The following is an 18,934-nucleotide window of genomic DNA, read 5'->3' on the forward strand; positions in this document are numbered from 1 at the left end:
GTTATCTAGTTTAAGGTCCACATTTATATATGGCGCTGCAATGCTGCTGACGTGCAAATGTTCACAATTTGCTTCTGGCTGGACGTCAACACCTGCTGTATATTTATATTGCTGTTCATACTAATTTTTTCCTATCATCTAATCAATGACTCGACAAAAAAGTGGTCACGTAAGCGACCGTGCCGCTTGTGTCAGTTGGTCAGGGTTGTTACAGACAAGTACAGTGCGTCTCACGGCTGTGTTAGCGGTGTCAGCCGGCAAAGCGCCGCACTAACTGCTTCGGTGTTTACGTGTTCGTTCGTAACTTTAATTGTTTACCCCACAATTCTTACTGCTATAAAAAGAATCTGCCCTACATTTAAGCGCAAATACCTCGTTCGGCAAGCTTATAAGCCCTGCCTAATTTGCGTTTGCTCTTGCCGGCCTCAGCGAATCGCACAACAGCGGTTATGACATCCATAGCTTCTGTTGCGGGGAATGAGCTAGTGGGTCGCATGGCCATTTTCCTTTTTTTTTTTAAGTGCGAATACACTTGTTAAGCGACCCTGAATCGTCCGCCGCCGTCGTGCGCATAGCAACAGCTGCAGGTGCGCGCGCTCCTCGTCTTCCTCCTCGTCTTCCCTAGCAACGGGGGGAGATGGGCGCGCGCTACTCTCCTCCTCCTCTCTCCGCTCAGTGACTGCGGGTGTTGGGCGCCTCCTCTCCACTTCGGGCGGGAGAGCTCTCGCTCGTGTAGCGGGCGCTCCGCATTCCGACGCGTGAGGGCGCTCGTGTAGCCCTCGCCGTAACGGCGGGCGCTACTCTCCTCCTTCTCTCTCCGCTCAGTGACTGCGGGTGTTGGGCGCCTCCTCTCCACTCCAAGATCACGATATCCACCGTAATCGCGCAATCAACAACCGTGCATTCGCACTTACACACTCTCCCCCTCGGGGAAGTGCGAGGAAATTTTTTTCTAATTATGTAGCTTATTTGAGCGAAGTTTATGTTCAAAGCTGTGCCAGTGGGATTCTGACGAGGCAATCTTTCGAATGAACCAAACTTGTGTGTTGTCTGCGTGGCCCCTTTAAGCACGCGCCTATCACCGGTTGCCGGTTTATTTGTGCACTAGTTGGAAGTGAAAGCAGGGGGGCAGGCATGCTCAGCTAGGATTTATGCCGCTACCGATAACGTGCGCGTTGTGCTGGCGGGAAGTTTAAACGTGGAAGTCTCGCGGCTCAATGCGACCTATCAGCTGTCGTCAATAGTCGAGCGGTTTGAGTTCGGATTGGTGTGCTACACAGACAGCTATAGATGCCCACGCTGCAGGACGGAAACGGACAGCCACATGTTTGTACGCTAGAACAAAGCTTGAGTCCTTCCAGGTTTCAACTCCCTATGGGACAGACTCGGGTTGCTCGCTCGGAGAAAGAAGAGCGAGAATAGAAGGAGCGCCTGCCGGAAGAGAAGCGCGAACGGGTGCGAAAACAATGGAAAGGCGCTGCCACCGTCATTTCCGCAGGAAGATTCAGCTCGTCGAGTAGCTGCAAATTCCTCCCGCATGAACAGCAACTTCGACGTGAGCCAGTATTTGTTTTTCAACTTGAAGGTTTTTTAGAGCGACAATTTTGGCGGTGGTTATAACTTGTAAGCACGCGCACATAACCAGTGGCCGGTTTATGCAGGCACGGCTTAAGAGTGGATGGAAAAGAATCGGGGGAAGGGGGGGGGCGTGCACGCACAACTAGAGGTTTCACGCCCTCACTGACTGGCATGTCCGTTGGGCTAGTGGGAGGTTAAAAAGTGTACCCCCACCACCCCGATGTGAACTGCCCGGTGTCCTCAGTGGTCGAGCGGATTCGGTTGCTGTGATACGCAGACAGTAAGATGTCTACGACGCGGGTGGACAACAGACAGTTCCGTGTTTGTCCGTCCGCTCGAGTAAAGCTCGAGTCTATCGAAGTTTTATTGGGATAAGTGCTAATTGCTTAATAGCAAATTAAAAACAAACGGGTTTATTTTCGCGCATCTCGTGGACTGCATCCTGCTTCGCAAGTCATCCTTCTTCATAGAGTGTAAGGGCACTAATTTTGTAGCGTGAGTTACACTGGCCGAGGTTGAGCAGTTTCGCGTGGCTCCTAGAGAGTCGTGCTGCGCAAGCGCGGCACGTGTCGGCCCGATCCACTTGATGATCATGCGAGGGGTGGCCGGGTGTGGAACCTATGGCTCGTGCTTCGTAGCAAAACCGGCGTGTGTCTGGGGAACAAGTTTAGCTGTGGGGCGATTGGTGACTCTGCGCAAGAGCCGCTTGAGAAATATGCATGTGTCACATAATGCGTATACTGCGTGTGTGTCATTGAAGCAACACTAAGCATGATAGTCAAGCTAATCCTAGACAACCAGGAAAGCTAAGAATAACCAGCTGAACCTTAGCTTACGCTACGTATATCCTGGCATAGCCGAGCTAAGCCACTGCTAATTTTTTGCTTTCCGCCTCCATTATGAAAGCGGCCGCCGCTGCCGGGAATCGAACCCGCGTCCTCGTGTTCAGCTGCACAACGGCTTAGCCACTCAGCCACAGGGGCGGTTGAGCATTTTTTGTATTTTTATATTATTCATTACGTAATTTGTTTGGTAGCATATGCGATATGACAATTTTTTATATGCCCTTAGTTGTTATTTTTTATTATGTATTCGGGTATTATTTTTTTTCTTTACTACATGAGATAATACGCTCAGACGTTGCAGTACGAGGAATACAAGCAAACAAAAGACGCTGAAGCTATGAGAAGCACATATACGTCATAATTCAGGCAAACACAGACAAGGCAAACACACAGAATTCCCTGATATACACACCGCTGTAGTATACGCAAGGTATCTCGTATACAACACCGGGGGAACGCTCATTGTGCAACCGGTCCATGACTCTCACCAGCTCATGGCGCATCTTCTTGGCTGGAAGTGAGCCTCCTGCACCTCATGCTCCCGTAGGATACGTGCCAAACATTCACCTTTTCCTGGAAGGTGTGTATTTCGGGGAATCAGAGAATTGTTAGAATCGTCTGCAGCAGCACGCCCGTGACGTGAAGAATAAGAGTGTCCGCAACAATGCCTCAGCCGAACACGCCTTCGTGAATGATCACAAGATTGATTGGGACAATGCAAGAATCGTCCCAAAAGAAAACGTGACTGCTTCACGGCTACATCTGGAATCACTAATCATTCAGACCACATCAAACACAGTCAATCGTAACGACGGAAATCTAAACCCGATCTACGCGCGCTCTTTATAGCGATTACTCAAGCCCACTTAAACGACCCACTTCTGGTGATACATTCATTGTGAACAAGGCTTCCGTGCTGGAAGCCGAAACGTCAGTACGTTTTGTTTCGACTGGTCGGCGTCTCTTTTTTGTTGCCAATGTACCCTCCCGGCTAGACGGGATTCCGTCATGCTCTCGACTTCGTGGCTCGGAAACTGGGCTACGCAGATGTCTATCACAAAGAAAGCAGTTGTTCCGCACAAATGTGAGGTAATATCATTCGCGCTGCCATAAATTTCCGCGATTTGCATGGCCAGAGATCGCATTCGTGTGCAAACTTGACAGCCACTGCTACGCGAACGTTCTTCTAAAACGTTGTCCTTCTTGATATTTTAGACACCGCTCAAATCTCTCGGCATACGTCACTACTCCTTGCACAATACGGCCCATATAAATAATTCGCGAAGTTGAATAGCCCCAACGAAATGCCCAGCAACTTCCAGAAACAGTTATTTCTTACAGAACCTGAGGCGCCGAGCGGAAGGTTCCCCTGTAGCAGACGACGCTCGCTCTCCTAGCGCAACCCGCAACAGCAGCGCCGAGGCGGCGAGAATCGCGTCTGGCCGCCTTCTCTCCGTGGCAGCGGAGGAGAGATAAAGAACTGAAAAAAGAAACTATAAACGTCGCGGGAGGCTTCTGTTGTGGTCGAAGTCAAGGCCGTTGACTTCGGCGCGCGTACACGGCGCGCCGGCTGCGTTGATACGGCAGTGCAAATTGTCGTCCTCAGCCTGACGCAAGCCGTCCCTGTCAGGGCAGAGGCAGAGCCGATAGAAAAACGCAATGCTCGATGCGTACTACTGGGCGTGGGTAACCTCCCTGGTCGCCTGCGGCCTCTACGCTCTCTACCGTTGGATTCTCAGGTGAGACAAGTAGTTTTATATTTAGGGCAAATGATGTTAAGTTGGTGGTCTCACGCGAGGTCCGGAAATTTGGAGTCGAAGACTTTCCAGGAGCAGTCGTTTAGCGGGTAAACCTTTGAACTACCTGGGGCACTAAGACTGCTTTAGCACATGCCGCGGTGGCTCAGTGGCTAAGACGCCGTGCTGCTGAGCGCGAGGACGCGGGTTCGATTCCCGGCCGCGGCGGCCGATTTTCTGATGGAGGCGAAAAGCACAAAACCGCCCTTGTGTGCGAGATTTCGACGCCCGTTAAAGTTCCCCAAGTGGTAAAAATTAATCCAGAGCCCTACACTACGGCGCGCCTCATCGCCTGCGTTGCGTCGGCGTGTTAAACCCTACAATTACAACAACATTAGTGCCTTGCGCTCATATGCTTGAGAAATCTTACAGCCGCAACGGGAAAAGATTGGCACAAGTGACTCATGACGTAGCGGAAAATTGCGGCACGAGCACTTTTATTCCCAAGCGCGGCTATAGCGAGAGTTTGTACCAAGCACATTTCAATTTCTAGAGGAGGGTTGGCCGGTGCAACGCAGCCCAGCCTGTTTTTGGCCCATCCGAAAGCCCACATCCTATATGAACACTTGTGGATTTCTTACCGGCTAACGCGGCTATGCCCAGGTTTTTTTTTTCTTTTTTAAAGCTAACTGTCCCCTTTGTTGACAACTGCTATAATAAAAATACAGTTTCTCGCAACACTAGCTAAAAAAATCAACTCCCGTCCACAGCAACCTTGGAGCATGAATTTACTGATAAGCAGCCTGCAACCTAACATTTCAAACGCAAGCTGTTTGTTGAGCGCTGTCCGCCGGCCACTAGTGCTAAGAAAAGTTGAATGTTCTTGGCACTCTCGCTGTGGGCGCGCTGGGGGACAATTGTGCGGCGTGTCGCGAACTTTCCGCTCCGGTCTTGAGTCACTCGTGCCAATCTTTTTTAGTTGCGTCTGTACGTATACTTAAAGCCCAATATTCAGAGAAGGAAAACCCAGGTGCAGCCGGTATTCTCGCATTATCTTATTCGTTAAACTAGAAATCAAATTTGATGGAGTCATCCTCGGTGTATCAGACGGTGTATCAGGTGTGTCTTACTCAGAAATTTAGACTTTAGTTTTAGAACATTGCCTGTTAGCTGTGCCACTAATTTTTACTTTTAACTGCGCAGTGAGCGCCGTAAGTGCTTCGATGCCTTCAAAGATACTGGTATACCAGGGCCACCACTGGATAGTCTGATCAACGGAAACGCAGATGCCTTTTATAAGCCGGTACGTTAATTGGACTTCCCCTCATTTTCAGCCTACCCATGTTGTACGGAGCAATTTTGTATAATTCTTTCGGCAAACTGTGCGCAACACACTCGTTTGTCTCCAGAACAAAAACATGACTAAAAAAAAAAAAAACAAGGGCCCTAGGAAAACGCCCTGCGGCACTCCTAAATTGTGGTGCGACGGAAAGAGAAAAAAAGCCCTATTTAAGTACATTTATCAGGAATAGCAGAGATGAATTGATAATTAAGGTTTTCTGTTGTATTTATCACTGCAAATTTAAGTTGCCAAATTATCCTGTTGCGGCATAGTTGCATGAAGCATCTGAAACAGGCACGTGCTCTTGCTATAAATCATAGCAAAGGCCACCGAGTAACTTAATTGCATAGCTTACAGTTTAGAGTAATGCCTGCCTATTAATCCGCCTGTTAAGCTGGGACATACTGCCGGCTCTCTCCCTATTTATTTAAAACAGGACGGTCGTTCCTGAGCCATTAAAACGCGTGAATTAGTTTTCCTCTGTCCGTCCAAAACCTGAATAAAGCTTTATCAAAGACTATATATAGACAAAATGCTTCCACCACCACTCAAACTGGTGGCATATGTTTCATACGCGTGAAAATGTTTCGGCAAAAATTAAACATTAACCATTTTTGAGACAAAACATGAGTGTATAACAGGCACTAGTAGCTAGCTGTCTATTAGTTCACAATATATTGGCCATTGGTTTTTGCAAAGTCCTAAAACGCGTTAAAGGTAGTGTCTAACTGACATCAGATAAAACCAAAAAATTGGCCGCGTATCTGCTCCTTTCGTTGCAAATGCCGTCAAAAGACGACAGTCTTTATTGGCTTTTGCGAAGTAAATGCCTCCCTTCGCTTTCCCGCTCACTTCTCATGTTGTTTCTCTTGCGTCGCGCTCCTCCCAAGGTAAAGACGCCAAAGGGTTGCTTAAACCATTTTAAATATCTCGCGTTCCACTGCTCCAAACCGGGTGTCTCGATGCGAACGCTGCCGTACAGCGAAGACGCGCGTTAATCGAGGCGCCCTACTTCAACGTTTATAGAACCGCGTTTCCCTACTCCACGTGCGTTACAAGCAGAACGTGGAACCTATCAAGTGGAACCTTGCGCAACTGTTGCCGGTTGATTTCTTAAAATGGCGCCAGAAGCTATAGTGGCGCGGGCAACAGTAGGCGACGGTGGAGTGAATTCTTTTTCTGCAGTTGATGAAGTATTTAATTTCGCAAAAGTCAAGCATGTTTGATTTTTTTATAAAGGAACACTGCAAATATCACTTCTGTATTGATTTGTTGTGTCATATTTGCGTAATGTCTTGTTCTTCTTCAACAATGTTGACAAGTATGAACATTACACCGGACATAGACGGGTAGATTTAGCTGTGACTATATAAGACTATTGCGCAGGCGTTGTTTTGCTTTGGCCGGGTGGCTGAATCGAGTCACAGACAGACAGACGAACGGACAGACAGACAGACAGACATACAGAAAGACCAAAATTTCTGGGTTTAAGTAGCCCAAGAAAGACTATCGTCTTTAAAAATGAGAAAAGATTTTGAGCTCGATGCGCTCCAAGCTCAACAGTACAAAATGCCACAATCACCGGCACGAGAAGCGCGAAAGGGCCAAAATTTAAGTCAACTGAGAACATTACTTTTCCTGTATCATCTGAGGACGTAGATGATAGGCGTTGGGAACTCCCGAGGCCCCCAGAGAGTTCCAGACTCGCTACTCACTTTCAACGAGGTAGTCATACACTACCAGCGTACGCGAAGAACACTCCTGCTGGCCCACCTTGCCCTCACACACCCGCAGCCCTAAGAATGCTTCAGACCCGTTTCTTCCCAACCAGGAGCCGGTTTAGCTTATTTCACCCAGACATCGACCCTCACTGTCCCTCTGCGACGCAGCTTACTGTAACTTAGACCATATGTTATGGCAGTGCCCGGCGTTACAAGAGGACGCCGAACTCACCACAGAGGAAGAGTGGGCCATGGCGCTCCACAGCGAAGACTACTACACTCAACTACGGGGTGTCCAGAAAGCATGCGTTACGGCGGAGGTCCTAACCCTCCCGCCACTCGCGCAGGTGCGGCCCGCGTCTACTGTGGACCATCCTCTGGGCTGATAGCTTAGACCTTTCGGACTTAATAAAGTTCATTGTCTGTCTGTCCGCGTGGGAGAGGGAGAGAGAAGGTAGTGGCTCGCCGGGCCGGTAGAAGACTATCGTTCATCGACTACATTTGCAGCGGAGCAAGGAAGTAGGTGAATGTTTTTTTTAAATGCAGAGCATTTCTTTAACTCACGATGTCACCCGGCGTTGGCGTGCCTCGGCGTCCGCAACAGCCGTTCCAGGTGCGCCCTCTCCCCCACTCCTCCTCTCCCGCATCATGCTACCCTCCTCGCTCTCAACAACAGGTCCGCACCCCTCCCCCTACACTATATAAAAAAATAATACTTACCGGCGCCTGGTTTCGATCCCACGACCCTGCGGGCGGAATGCAAGGTACATGGAGCTCTACCCACTGCGCCACAAAGCCGACACAGAATGGAAGGCTACGAACGCGCCTTATATCCTTGACTCATTCAAACTACGTCAAGAAGCTGCTGCTACAACGCATTCACTACCACCAACTCCCGAAACACTAAACGTTAACGGAATACACCCACCCCCTATGCGACGCATTTACTCGAGTCCCCCTCGCGGGGAGATGGGCCCTTTCATTTATTATGAATATGCCCTCACTTTTTTAAAGATAACAGTCATGGGTTACCCAAACGGGAGAATTTTGGTCTGTCAGCCCGTCTGTCCGTCTATCCGTCGATTCAGCCGCCCAAGCAAGCTAAGAGTTTTTGAACGAGACGATTATATAGGCAAAACATTTCTGAATATCTAAATCTGGTGCCAATGTTAACATATCTCTGAAAATTGTCGAGCAAACGGAAAACAATTATATTCGGGCAAACATCAATAAGTAAGTATTATTTTGGTGTTATTTTAATTAAGAATACATGCCCGCTTGAATAAATGAGTAAAATACGCCTAGAAAAATACAAGCAGTCATAAAAGCGGTCGACCGCAACGTTCCAAGGAGTCAAACGGCAACACTAACGAAAGGTTCGAATGCAGCAAAGTGTAATACTGATTGAAATACCGAAGGAAATCGCTTCTTGGAATAAACTTTTCATTCTTAGTTTCTGCGTTTCGTTGCCGCTTAAATACATGCTTTAGCTGCAACTGCGATAAAAAATTCTAACTTCTCATTTCAGACGCAGATTGAAAGCATAACCCGCTGGCTGAAACAGTACGGTGATGTCTTCGGGTAAGTTCAAATTGTTTACATTTTAGGCGGTATCAAACAAGAACGGTGCCACGAATCAAACACTCTTATGGGCTCGTTTATGTGAAGGGTCGTTTTGTCCATGTAAGGAGTAATGCCGTATTAGCAAGTTACCACAAAAAAGTAACTACGGTATACAAGCGCATAAACTCTATGTGAGAGTGGTCGTACTAGCGGAATTTTGATGAAGCGCCACATATAACGGGAAAACACGATAAGAATGTAAAAAAGGCGTTACTTCTTCACTGAAGTTTGACGCTTGACCGAAAATCAGTCGTAGTTGTCTTTCTACGATTGTGCCCATTAGTTTATCAGGAAAGCTTTACAGGGAGATGGAGCTCCATCATGAGGCACCGCGTTCTTCGTCGTTAGGCAGGTTAATTTCGGCTGCTCAGAAGGCATGTCGAGTATGAAAAGAGGCCATTCATGTTTCATGAAAAATAAGGCATTTTTATTGCTTTTTCAGCGCTGGTGTTTCCGCGTTGTTTCTGTTAACGGACCCAGCAGCTCTATCGATTATTATAAGGCTTAAAGAGGGTGATTTCTTGCTAGCTTCCCTAAAATAAAAGAGGGCCCCACAATTCTGGAAACACCCACTACCCATTACCCCCTTTTCTTACCATATCCTCTGCAATATCACGATGAATCTCCTTAGCGTGTCCATTTTTTGTTCAAAAATGAGAAAAAAATTAATATTTCATAAGATCGACTCCAGCGGTTCCAACTATTAAAGTACCTGTTTGAAGCTATTCAACAAAATCAAACTATTTTTTATCCATTCGCCGCTTCAGTCCTTGCCCTTGGAACGAAAGAAAGTGGAAAACAGCAATCCCACCTCCCTTCTTCCTTTGCGTCTTCCCAGGTTCTTTCTTGGCGATGTACCTATTGTTGTCATCAAGGACCTGGATATGATAAAAGAAATTTTCAACAAGGACTTCAGCAACTTCAGCGCGCGAGGGGTGCGTGTTCTTTGTAACCCTGAATTCCTTTGCGTATCTCTTTTCAGCGTCTGTGTTCTTTCCATATGATTCATTCATTCAGGCTTCATTGCCAACGCTTTATTCAGCCTCGCATTGACTATATTCTCCTGTACGCAGTCCTATAAACCATGATTAAGCGAGAGGAGGTGGAAATCATTTAGACACCTAAACTAACCACGGCACCACCGATTACATAACTGCATAGACTTAGCTTGAAACCGTACAGTGCTGACCAATGTTTACTGCCGAAATACCGCCAAGCGAAATCTTTCATAAGACTAAGATATGTAGGAGTAAATAGGGATACCTCCCAAAAGGAAGCAATAAAACTGCTCAAAGGGCCAAACAGAAACTTCTTCAATGTAAATATTCTGTGCGAGCAAATATTTATACCAATTCCAACACTGAACGACTGGCTAGCGCGGTATCAAATCACAAAACGCCTTAATAAACACACATTAGCTTGGTTTCCTTACAAATACACTCACCGCTGTTCTGAGCCTCGCACAAGTGCGTTCCATTGTACTAGGTAAGCTACAAAAATTTACACCATCTTCCCGCGAGGGGAACCATGGGGTAGATGCAACGCATCGGGGGTTGCCGTTGTGTTTCCATTATGTTAGCGATGTCAGCGTGTGGATTGCTGTTGTGTATCCTATTTACGCAGCATGTTCACCCCCGATGCGTCGCATCTACCCCATGGTTCCCCTCGCGGGAAGATGGTGTAAATTTTTAACCGAGCGCAAGCTGCGCGCTCACCGCGCTGACGCACAGATGGCGCTGCGGTGAGAGCAGCGGAGAGCGCAGCTGCCGCGGCGAGGAGAATGGGGGAGGGATGCGGACTACGCCGCGACAACGACGCGGGACAAGGCGAGTAAAAGAGGTGCATTGCATCTAATACGACAACAAAGCAGCCTGAAACTGTTAGTAAGCCAACATCGCTAGTTTTATAATTAGTGCTTCCATTATTGTTCTCAACTCCTGGGAACATGTGGCAAAGCATTCCGCAATCAAGAAACATTTTATTTGGGAGAGAGAGAGGGTACGAGGTTCAAAATCTTTCTAGTCGGAGTTTCATTAGAGCGATTCAGTTCAAACTCAACCCGGGCGTTTTCCAAGTGACGTCGTAAAAAGAAGTAACATGCAACCTTGAACGTCCCGGAGGTACGCTTCTGGTGAATATTCCTACTCAAAAAAATTTGGAACCACACCAAACAATCATGCATAACTGCATGTACTGTTCACGGAATATCACCCACATCTGCTTCGTATTCTTTTACAGCCCTCTACCAGCTATAATTTGCGATATTAGCCGTCACGGTTATGCGCTATTGTGTGCGCTACGATTCCTGGATGTCAGTCTTGAATACTTTAAGTTGGAAATCACTAATGACAGTTTTAGAAATATTTCTTTACATCGTTCCACCAGCACATGATCCACCTGTACGAGCTGCAGCCCCTTCTGTGTGACAGCATCGGTTTCGCCAGCGGACGTGCGTGGAAAGAGGCGCGGACGTGCATGCAGCAGTTCTTCAGCCCATCGAAACTGAAGGCGGTATGAGATCAACAACTTTACCTTACACTCTAATGTAAGCCGCGCAGGCATCATCGTACGGTGATGCATCGCATCAACGTCAGGTAGAACGAGGTAATAGCCAAGACCGTGTCTTTTCAACCAACTTAATTACCATTGGTAGTTGCGTAGGGGGGCAGAGGCGCGACAGACACAAATTTAATTATCATGCAACACGTTATGCTGGCTTAAGAAGTAAAATACGTGTATAGAATTATAATAACAAAATCATGACGGAAGTGAGACGTACTGTGTTAGCCGAAAGTGCAGCAACGCCTTCTGGTGAGAGCGAAAGTACGGCGTGAAGCGAAAGTGAAATCACTGATTGTCACGTGGTGCCTTGATCAGCTCAGTTATACGAACGTGGGAGAGCAGTTGGTTGGTTTACCCAAACGCATATTTATTGCGCACACACGGAAAAACCTGGAAACAAACAGCAAAAATTCTATCAACAGTGACCCACGTAATCAAACAGCACAACAGACAATCCGCAATCAAATCAAAAGTCACTACAATGGAGTTTTTAGACGGTTAATTCCAAAACCACCTAAATATATATTACTAAATAACCTTCACGTCCTATGTACTGTCTCTATCCCGACTAGTCCCTAGTTGTGTCCTACGAAATGTGTTCCTATTGGACTGGCCTACCCCGGTCGTCGCCGCTGAAGTCGAACCCGTTGCGTGACCGCGATGCGGTGGTAGCTATAGTTGATTGATTGATTGATTGTAGGGTTTAACGCGCTGACGCAACGCAGGCGATGAGGCGCGCCGTAGTGGAGGGCTCCGGATTAATTTTGACCACCTGGGGATCTTTAACGTGCGCCGAAATCTCGTACACACGGGCATTTTTGCTTTTCGCCTCCATCAGAAAAGCGGCCGCCGCGGCCGGGAATCGAACCCGCAACCTCGTGCTCAGCAGCGCAACGCCTTAGCCACTGAGCCACCGCGGCGGGTGGTAGCTGTAGTCTTGTGGTGGTGCCGGCGTCGCTGGGCGCGGTCGTTGTGTGGATGGCTTTGGCACCGCGCCTCCCTAAGTGGTTCCTCTGTGGCTACCCTTTTGGTAGCCGCTGCAGCCGGAGGGATGCGGAATGTAGCCTTGTGGATCGTCGAAGCAAAGGTCAACGGAGCGTGGACGATGGCAGCAGGTGCCCGACCGTCACCGCTGGTGCCACCAATATGCAGGTTGGTGGTGCGACTAGGACGCCGCAGCCTATGCGAGGTCGGCCCGCTCCTTCCCGGGCCTGGTAGGCATAGTCGATGGCCTGACCGCGTCCCCCTGGCTCACTCCTCGAAGATAATGTGCTCCTTCCTCCTCCTTGTTCTTTGCCTCTCCTCCCTCCTCCTTTCGCTCCTGCCTTATGTACTTTGCGGGCTACGTAGCGGCACTCACCTTTGCCCAAAGCTTTCGATATTTGGTCATGATGCCGTTGGGCTCCTTCGCGGCACTCGTGAGTTGGACCATTTTGGCGCGCAATTCCAATATCCGATGTTTGTCTTCATTTCAAGGGGTTTCGGTGCATCCCCTCTCAGGGGATCGCGCTCGACACATGACACTGATCCTCAACTTGGCGTTTTCTTCTAACGAGCGTCCTCACAAATGCTTCAACTGAGCAGTCGGTGCGGTCGAAGGGCGAGTTTGCGATATGGTTCTCGACGACGAGCCCGCTAGCGCTCTCGCAGGGCTACCTCTTCTGGTGCTCGATCTGTGCCCCCAGGCACCGTCGGTGGAACGGCCGGGTGTACACCGGCACCGAACTCCCGAAATCTCACCTTTGAGGTGCAAACATTTCATCTAATTTTCCTGCAACACCTATCGAGGACTTAAAAGCTGCCATAAAACTGACCACGTGTACAGCGTTTCTGCCTCGTTTTACCTGCCTCGGGCCACGAGAGGCACGCCGTCTAACCAACCGATGGAGCGACCCGTTCTGTCGCTCCGTAATGACTGGCGTTTGTAGCAAGAACAAGTTCATTGCAAGTATCTTGTTAATAGCTGCCTCCATGATCATTTTAAATTTACCGGTGAATCCATCGAAATGTGCTAACATCCACCTTTGTTCCTCGCAAAGCCGAGGTTCGTCTCCTTTTCAACCCCTCCCCCCTCTTCCTAACACCCCCCCCCACACACACACACACGCGCGCGCGCGCGCTTGGCGGCAGCTTCACAATCTCGCAACCCATAGAAACCGTTCTTTCTGTTCTTCGCAGTTCACTGGTCATGTTTGTCCCCTTCAGCTATGGCATTGCCTTCCTGTCGCTTTTTTTAGTGCGTAGTATGTAGTCTTGGCCTCCCATCGCCGTCGTTCCCATTCCAACCTGCTTTGTTGCCTACTCGGTCACGCGCTCGCTTGTCACGCCACCGATCAATATGTGCAATCGGCTACGCGACGCCTTGAAACATAACAGTTGCGGAGCATGCCCTCTGCTTGATGGTTACCTCTGCTTGATGGCGTTGCGCTGCTGAGCACGAAGTCGCGGGTTCGATTCCCGGCCACAGCGGCCGCTTTTCTGGTGGAGACGAAAAGCAAAAACGCCCGTGTGTACGAGATTTCGGCGCACGTTAAAGATCCCCAGGTGGTCAAAATTAATCCGGAGCCCTCCACTACGGCGCGCCTCATCGCCGGCGTTGTTTCGGCGCGTTAAACCCCACAATCAATCAATCAAATCAACTTCTGCTTGATGTTATATCGAGCGACTACGGTGGCAGTGGATAGGGTGCCTCGATTCAGGCGTCCGCCGTGCAGGGTAAAGATACGTTTACGCTGGCGCCGCAATTTTGGGCCGCTCGCTCGCCGCCGAAGCAAGTCGTTGTATCAAAACCGCGCGAAAATTCTCGCTGCAACGCGGCGTACTGGCGAAGTTTGAATCATCTTATCTGTTTCGCGTTGCTGGGTCTCCTTGGAAATGAAAGGAACAACGCGGTGAGCAGTTGACCCAATGGCGGCGGCACGGGAACGTTCAAATGGTGTCTCCACCATGTACGGCGGCGCTTGCATCGAGGCACGACCGCAGCGCCACCGTAGCCAACGCCACCGTTGTCTCAGAGTGATAATGCCCTCCGTTTGTGCGGGTCAATGACTCTTGTTTTCCGTTCACGCCTAGGCGCCACAATGTTGGGCCGACAGGTCCAATGTGTTAATCATATTCTTTCCCAAACAAGCCAGCTACCCCTACGCCAAAAGCAGCTTTTTTGGTGCAGTAACCGGAGTTAGTGTGCCTCTCAGGCCACCGTTTCTAAGAGATGAATGTTGGAAGTGAACTACCAGATTAATTTCAGGTGAGTAGAATACAACGGGGAGACTTATTTTCCCACAATTTTTATTTATAACGGTAGCTTTTTAGCCGCTGCACATTGAACCGGCATCCATAATCATAACTATAACTCGCATGAATACTTAGTAATACTAGTAATATCATTCATACTGAAGCTTAATAATTTTGATAATTTATTGTAAATAATTGTATTTATCCTCCCATCTCTCACTACTCAGTGAAATACTTCACCCGGCATCGGATGGCAATGACCACTGATTTCCGCTTCAGGATCCATCAGTAGCGAGCTCTTCATCGCATTGGCGCCGTTGGCGGGATGTCTAGAGAATTAAGTAGTTCTTATTCCTTCATGGAACTTTGGTTAGCTGTCCGTCATACGTTAGGGTATATACTGGGTGTCCCAGCTATCATCCATCAACATTTAAAGAAAGAGCAACGGCGTTACTCGAAGAAGACCTAGTGCATAATATTTGCAGTACCGTGAAGAAGCGGACAGTAATTTGTTCCTAATGAGACTCAATCATTAATTGTTATTAATTATCTAACTTGAGAAGTATTCTAATATTCATTCAAAATGTCAATAAGGCATTTGTGGGTGCCCACGAGAGGTATCTAACCGCGGTATTTTCAGCAACGAACTAATCGCGTACTTATTTATTCTGACTGATAAAGAAACCCCGCGAAATATGAAAAATACCATGTGACGCGCTCCCGCACGCCTCGTAAAGCAATGCCCTCAATCAGGCTTCCTCTGAGTAATCCAGAATAAAATAAAGAAACAAAAGAAAGAAAAAATCGCGGCCTAGTTTGTACCTTATCTGCCATACGCGCCCCACGAAACTTGCTGATGTCCGCTCCTTTCATGCATGCCATTATCAAGGTGATTCGCTGTGTCTACGGGGTGGGAGTGGGGAGAGGGGGAAAGGGGGGGGGGGTGACGGGCGAAGCGGTTGCTCTCAATCAGCTTATTTCAGGGCGCTACTTTACGTGGCGGGCGGGAGCGCCGTCACTTGGCATTTTTCATATATCGCGGGGTTTCTTTATCAGTCAGAATACATGAGTACGCAATTAGTTCGCCGCTGAAAATACCGCATTTAGATGCCTCTCGTGGGTACCTACAAGTGCCTCATTGGCACTTTAACGATAAGGAGAGTACTTCTCGAGTTAGATAATTATTACAATTAATTAATGGAGTCTGATTAACGAAACATTTAGTGTCCGCTTCTCCACAGTACTGCAAACATCATGCGCTAGGTTTTCTTCGAGTAACGCCGTTGCTCTTTTTTGAAATCTTGGTGTATGACAGCCTGGACGCCCTGTTTATGCCTAGGGTGTCTTAAATGGTACGTGCGAATATAACCGTGTGGCTGTTTTTCGAAAATAAGAAATCGCACATCGCCAGACATCACTCCTCTGCAAGTCGCAGTGTCCCGACTAAGTACCGCGGCACTTGAGAGTGCTCCCGCGTCAAAAAGCTACGTATGAGAAGGCTGACCTTGTATTCTTCATTCAACTAAAGCACGAATAAGTTTGCGGCTGAACTTGCTCAGGATCTCCAGGACACAGTCCGTGATAAGCGTAGAAAAGACTACCCGACGGGAAGGGAAGATAGCTGTAGTTGCATTGTATACGTAAGTCCCAAATGAATAAGCATCACCACTGCTACTCCTTTGTCGTTCTTTTTTCTCTGGCTGGCTAACACACCGTTCTGATTAGCTGAGACTGGCTCTCTGTTACATAGGCTACCCAAACTGTCAAACGAGGCCACCGTTTGAATTGAAGCAAAGTAAAAACAAAGTTGAAACCACAAAATTTATAGCTTTTTTTGCATTTTCAGAGCCACTAATGCACTCTCTTTTGCTCCTCGAGCAGAGCTCTTACATTATATATATATATATATATATATATATATATATATTTTAGATGGGCAGTTAGTTAGATGCGCAGATGAGATCAAGAAGTTTGCGGGGGATAAATTGGTCACAGTTTGCACAGGACCGAGGTAATTGGAGAATAATGGGAGAGGCCTTTGCCCTGCAGTGGGCGTAGATAGGCTGGTGATGAGGATGATGATGATGATGATGATGATATATATATATATTAGAACCTTTCAACTTGCAGAGTAGTCATACCTTTTATACTCCTAAATAACTGTTTCAAATATATTTTACATAGTTTCATGGGACTGAACTTTTCAGTAGCTGTTATCCTGGGTTGTTGTTGCACTGCGTGGTTTTTGGTTTCATTTATACCTCATTGCACCTTCTTTCTAATTGTGTTATGTATTCCGTCCGTTCCAATGATATGTGCTCCCTTTACACATTAATCGTGGGTATGTAATTGAGTACCCGCAAGGCCCACATTCTGTTTTTGTGAACTCTTGGTTGATCTTTGGTTGAAATAATATCCCCGTAAAGGAACACGATTGCCGCAAGCCAGGTTTGACTCGACAATTTTCGTTTGCTTGTTTGTTTTTGTTGTTTTGCCTTCGTTTGTTTCTTTGTTTGTTTACTTTTTTTGCTCGCTGCTGTACAGCCGTGAGTGTGTATTAGAGACGCTTGAAAAACTGCGATTGGCTGCTCCATCTCAAATAGTGTATTTTAAATATTTACAATTTTTAAAAGTTGAAATAGATCGTGGCTGTTTGCCACCCTCAATGCCTACTGCCGTTTTAATATTCGGCAATGAAATATTTATTTCGTTCGTATAAAACGTGCTTGCAAAAAGAACTGAGCGAAATGTCTTGTTTGTACGTGTACCCCTCTATTTAAGTCACTGGCAAATCTATGGTTAAAAAGAAGCGCTCCTAGACGTAATCAGAAGACTTCTTGAAATTTGTGGTTAACCTACAGAAACCTTAACGCAATTTTTGCTGAGGTCAAAGCAGTGCAGAAATACACTTCTTGTATTTTCAAGACTGGTCAGCGAAACTGATGGAGCTTAAATAAGAGCAAATATGTTGAAGCTTTCATTTTTTCTACGACAAGCTTGGCACGCTCCCCATAATAAAATCATTATTGCGCACAGGTCATGCCTTCCCTACTGGACGGCGAACGCGAGTTCACAGAGGTTCTAGGCGCCAGTGCAGACAGCGGTGTGGAAGTGGACATAACCAAGCTGTGCGAGCGATTCACCTTCGACGCCATTTCGAAAGCGGCGTTCGGCATCGACACAGGTGTGCAGAAAAACCCGGAAAACCAGCTCTTCCAGACGGCCATCACTGTATTTCCAAACTACATGAACGGAATCGCCTACCGCGCGGGTCGTAAGTATTAATTAACCTTACCCTGTCGGTATCAAATTTACACCATCTTCCCATAGGGGAACCATGAGTAGGATGCGAAGCAGCATGGGGGTGCACTCAAGTTTCCATTTGTTGGTGTCTTTATACTCATTATCGCAACTAGTAAATGGGAACTTGCGCAGAACCCCCATGCTGCTTGTACTTGCGTCAGCGCAAACGCTGACGGAGCTGTTGGTTCCATCCGAACTCATCCTACAGCACCGGAGCAGAACCGGCGGAGGCGGTGTCTGGGAGCAGCTGAACGCCGCGCAGCGCGCGCACCTGCTTTTATACAGCTGGAGGAGAGGAGAATGGAGGAGAGACTCGCACGCGCAGTGGAGCGCGGACGGCGGACGCGGGAGGGAGGGACACAGCCCCCGCCATATGCTGCTCCGCATCAAATAAATTTTAAAGCGAAGGCTTCTTTATTGGTACCGGTGGCGCCCTGTCACAAATTAATGCATTTCCCTACGGACCGGTTCATGGACCGAAAAACTCTGATAAGATCTCTATTCACACGGCGTGTGCGTGAAACCGGGCTGGCTTCCCTTCCGTCAAAACGGTTACTTGAACATCGCGAGAAAGGTACGGTGCTAGATAAGACAATACCACTTATCGGTATACATTGAGATCACTCGTATAGACGGGTTTACTTTGTGCGCGAGAAATCTTCGCATGAGTTCGTTCTTCGTTTGTGATTTGGGTCTTGAAAGGTTTTACGATCGATTGGACGCCCTTTCAGCGATGAATCAACGCACTTTTAGCGAAGGTATTGACTTACTTTTGACGCACATTTCCCAACTTTCTGTAGGAAGGGATTGCAAAGTTTTTCCTGCATTTTAGGCGTAGTTTGACCATGCGATGTTGGTTCTCACGCAAAGGACTCAAAGGGAAATTCCCCCAATACGCTTCATGCTAAGTTTGGATGTTTGCGACTGGATGTTGTTGTATGTTTGCTGCCACTAACAGTGGGACTTCCGTAGATAAACGCTGTTGATTTT

General features: G+C 47.7%; 1 protein-coding gene across 1 annotated transcript in view; it reads left to right on the top strand.

The window, feature by feature from the left end:
- The first annotated feature begins 3,932 nt into the window (after nt 1-3,932).
- LOC144138342 (putative cytochrome P450 6a13) overlaps nt 3,933-18,934 on the top strand; it is a 38,393-nt gene continuing 23,391 nt past the window's right edge. Inside the window, exons 1-6 of the mRNA XM_077670577.1 lie at nt 3,933-4,162; nt 5,363-5,462; nt 8,751-8,803; nt 9,684-9,780; nt 11,231-11,356; nt 17,678-17,915. Coding sequence (XP_077526703.1) covers nt 4,083-4,162; nt 5,363-5,462; nt 8,751-8,803; nt 9,684-9,780; nt 11,231-11,356; nt 17,678-17,915 — 694 coding nt within the window. The 5' untranslated portion in view covers nt 3,933-4,082. The remainder of the gene's footprint in view (nt 4,163-5,362; nt 5,463-8,750; nt 8,804-9,683; nt 9,781-11,230; nt 11,357-17,677; nt 17,916-18,934) is intronic.

This window comes from Haemaphysalis longicornis, unplaced genomic scaffold (genome assembly GCF_048455015.1).
Source record: "Haemaphysalis longicornis isolate Haplotype H1 unplaced genomic scaffold, Haemaphysalis longicornis Haplotype H1 scaffold_5, whole genome shotgun sequence".
Lineage (NCBI taxonomy): Eukaryota > Metazoa > Arthropoda > Arachnida > Ixodida > Ixodidae > Haemaphysalis > Haemaphysalis longicornis.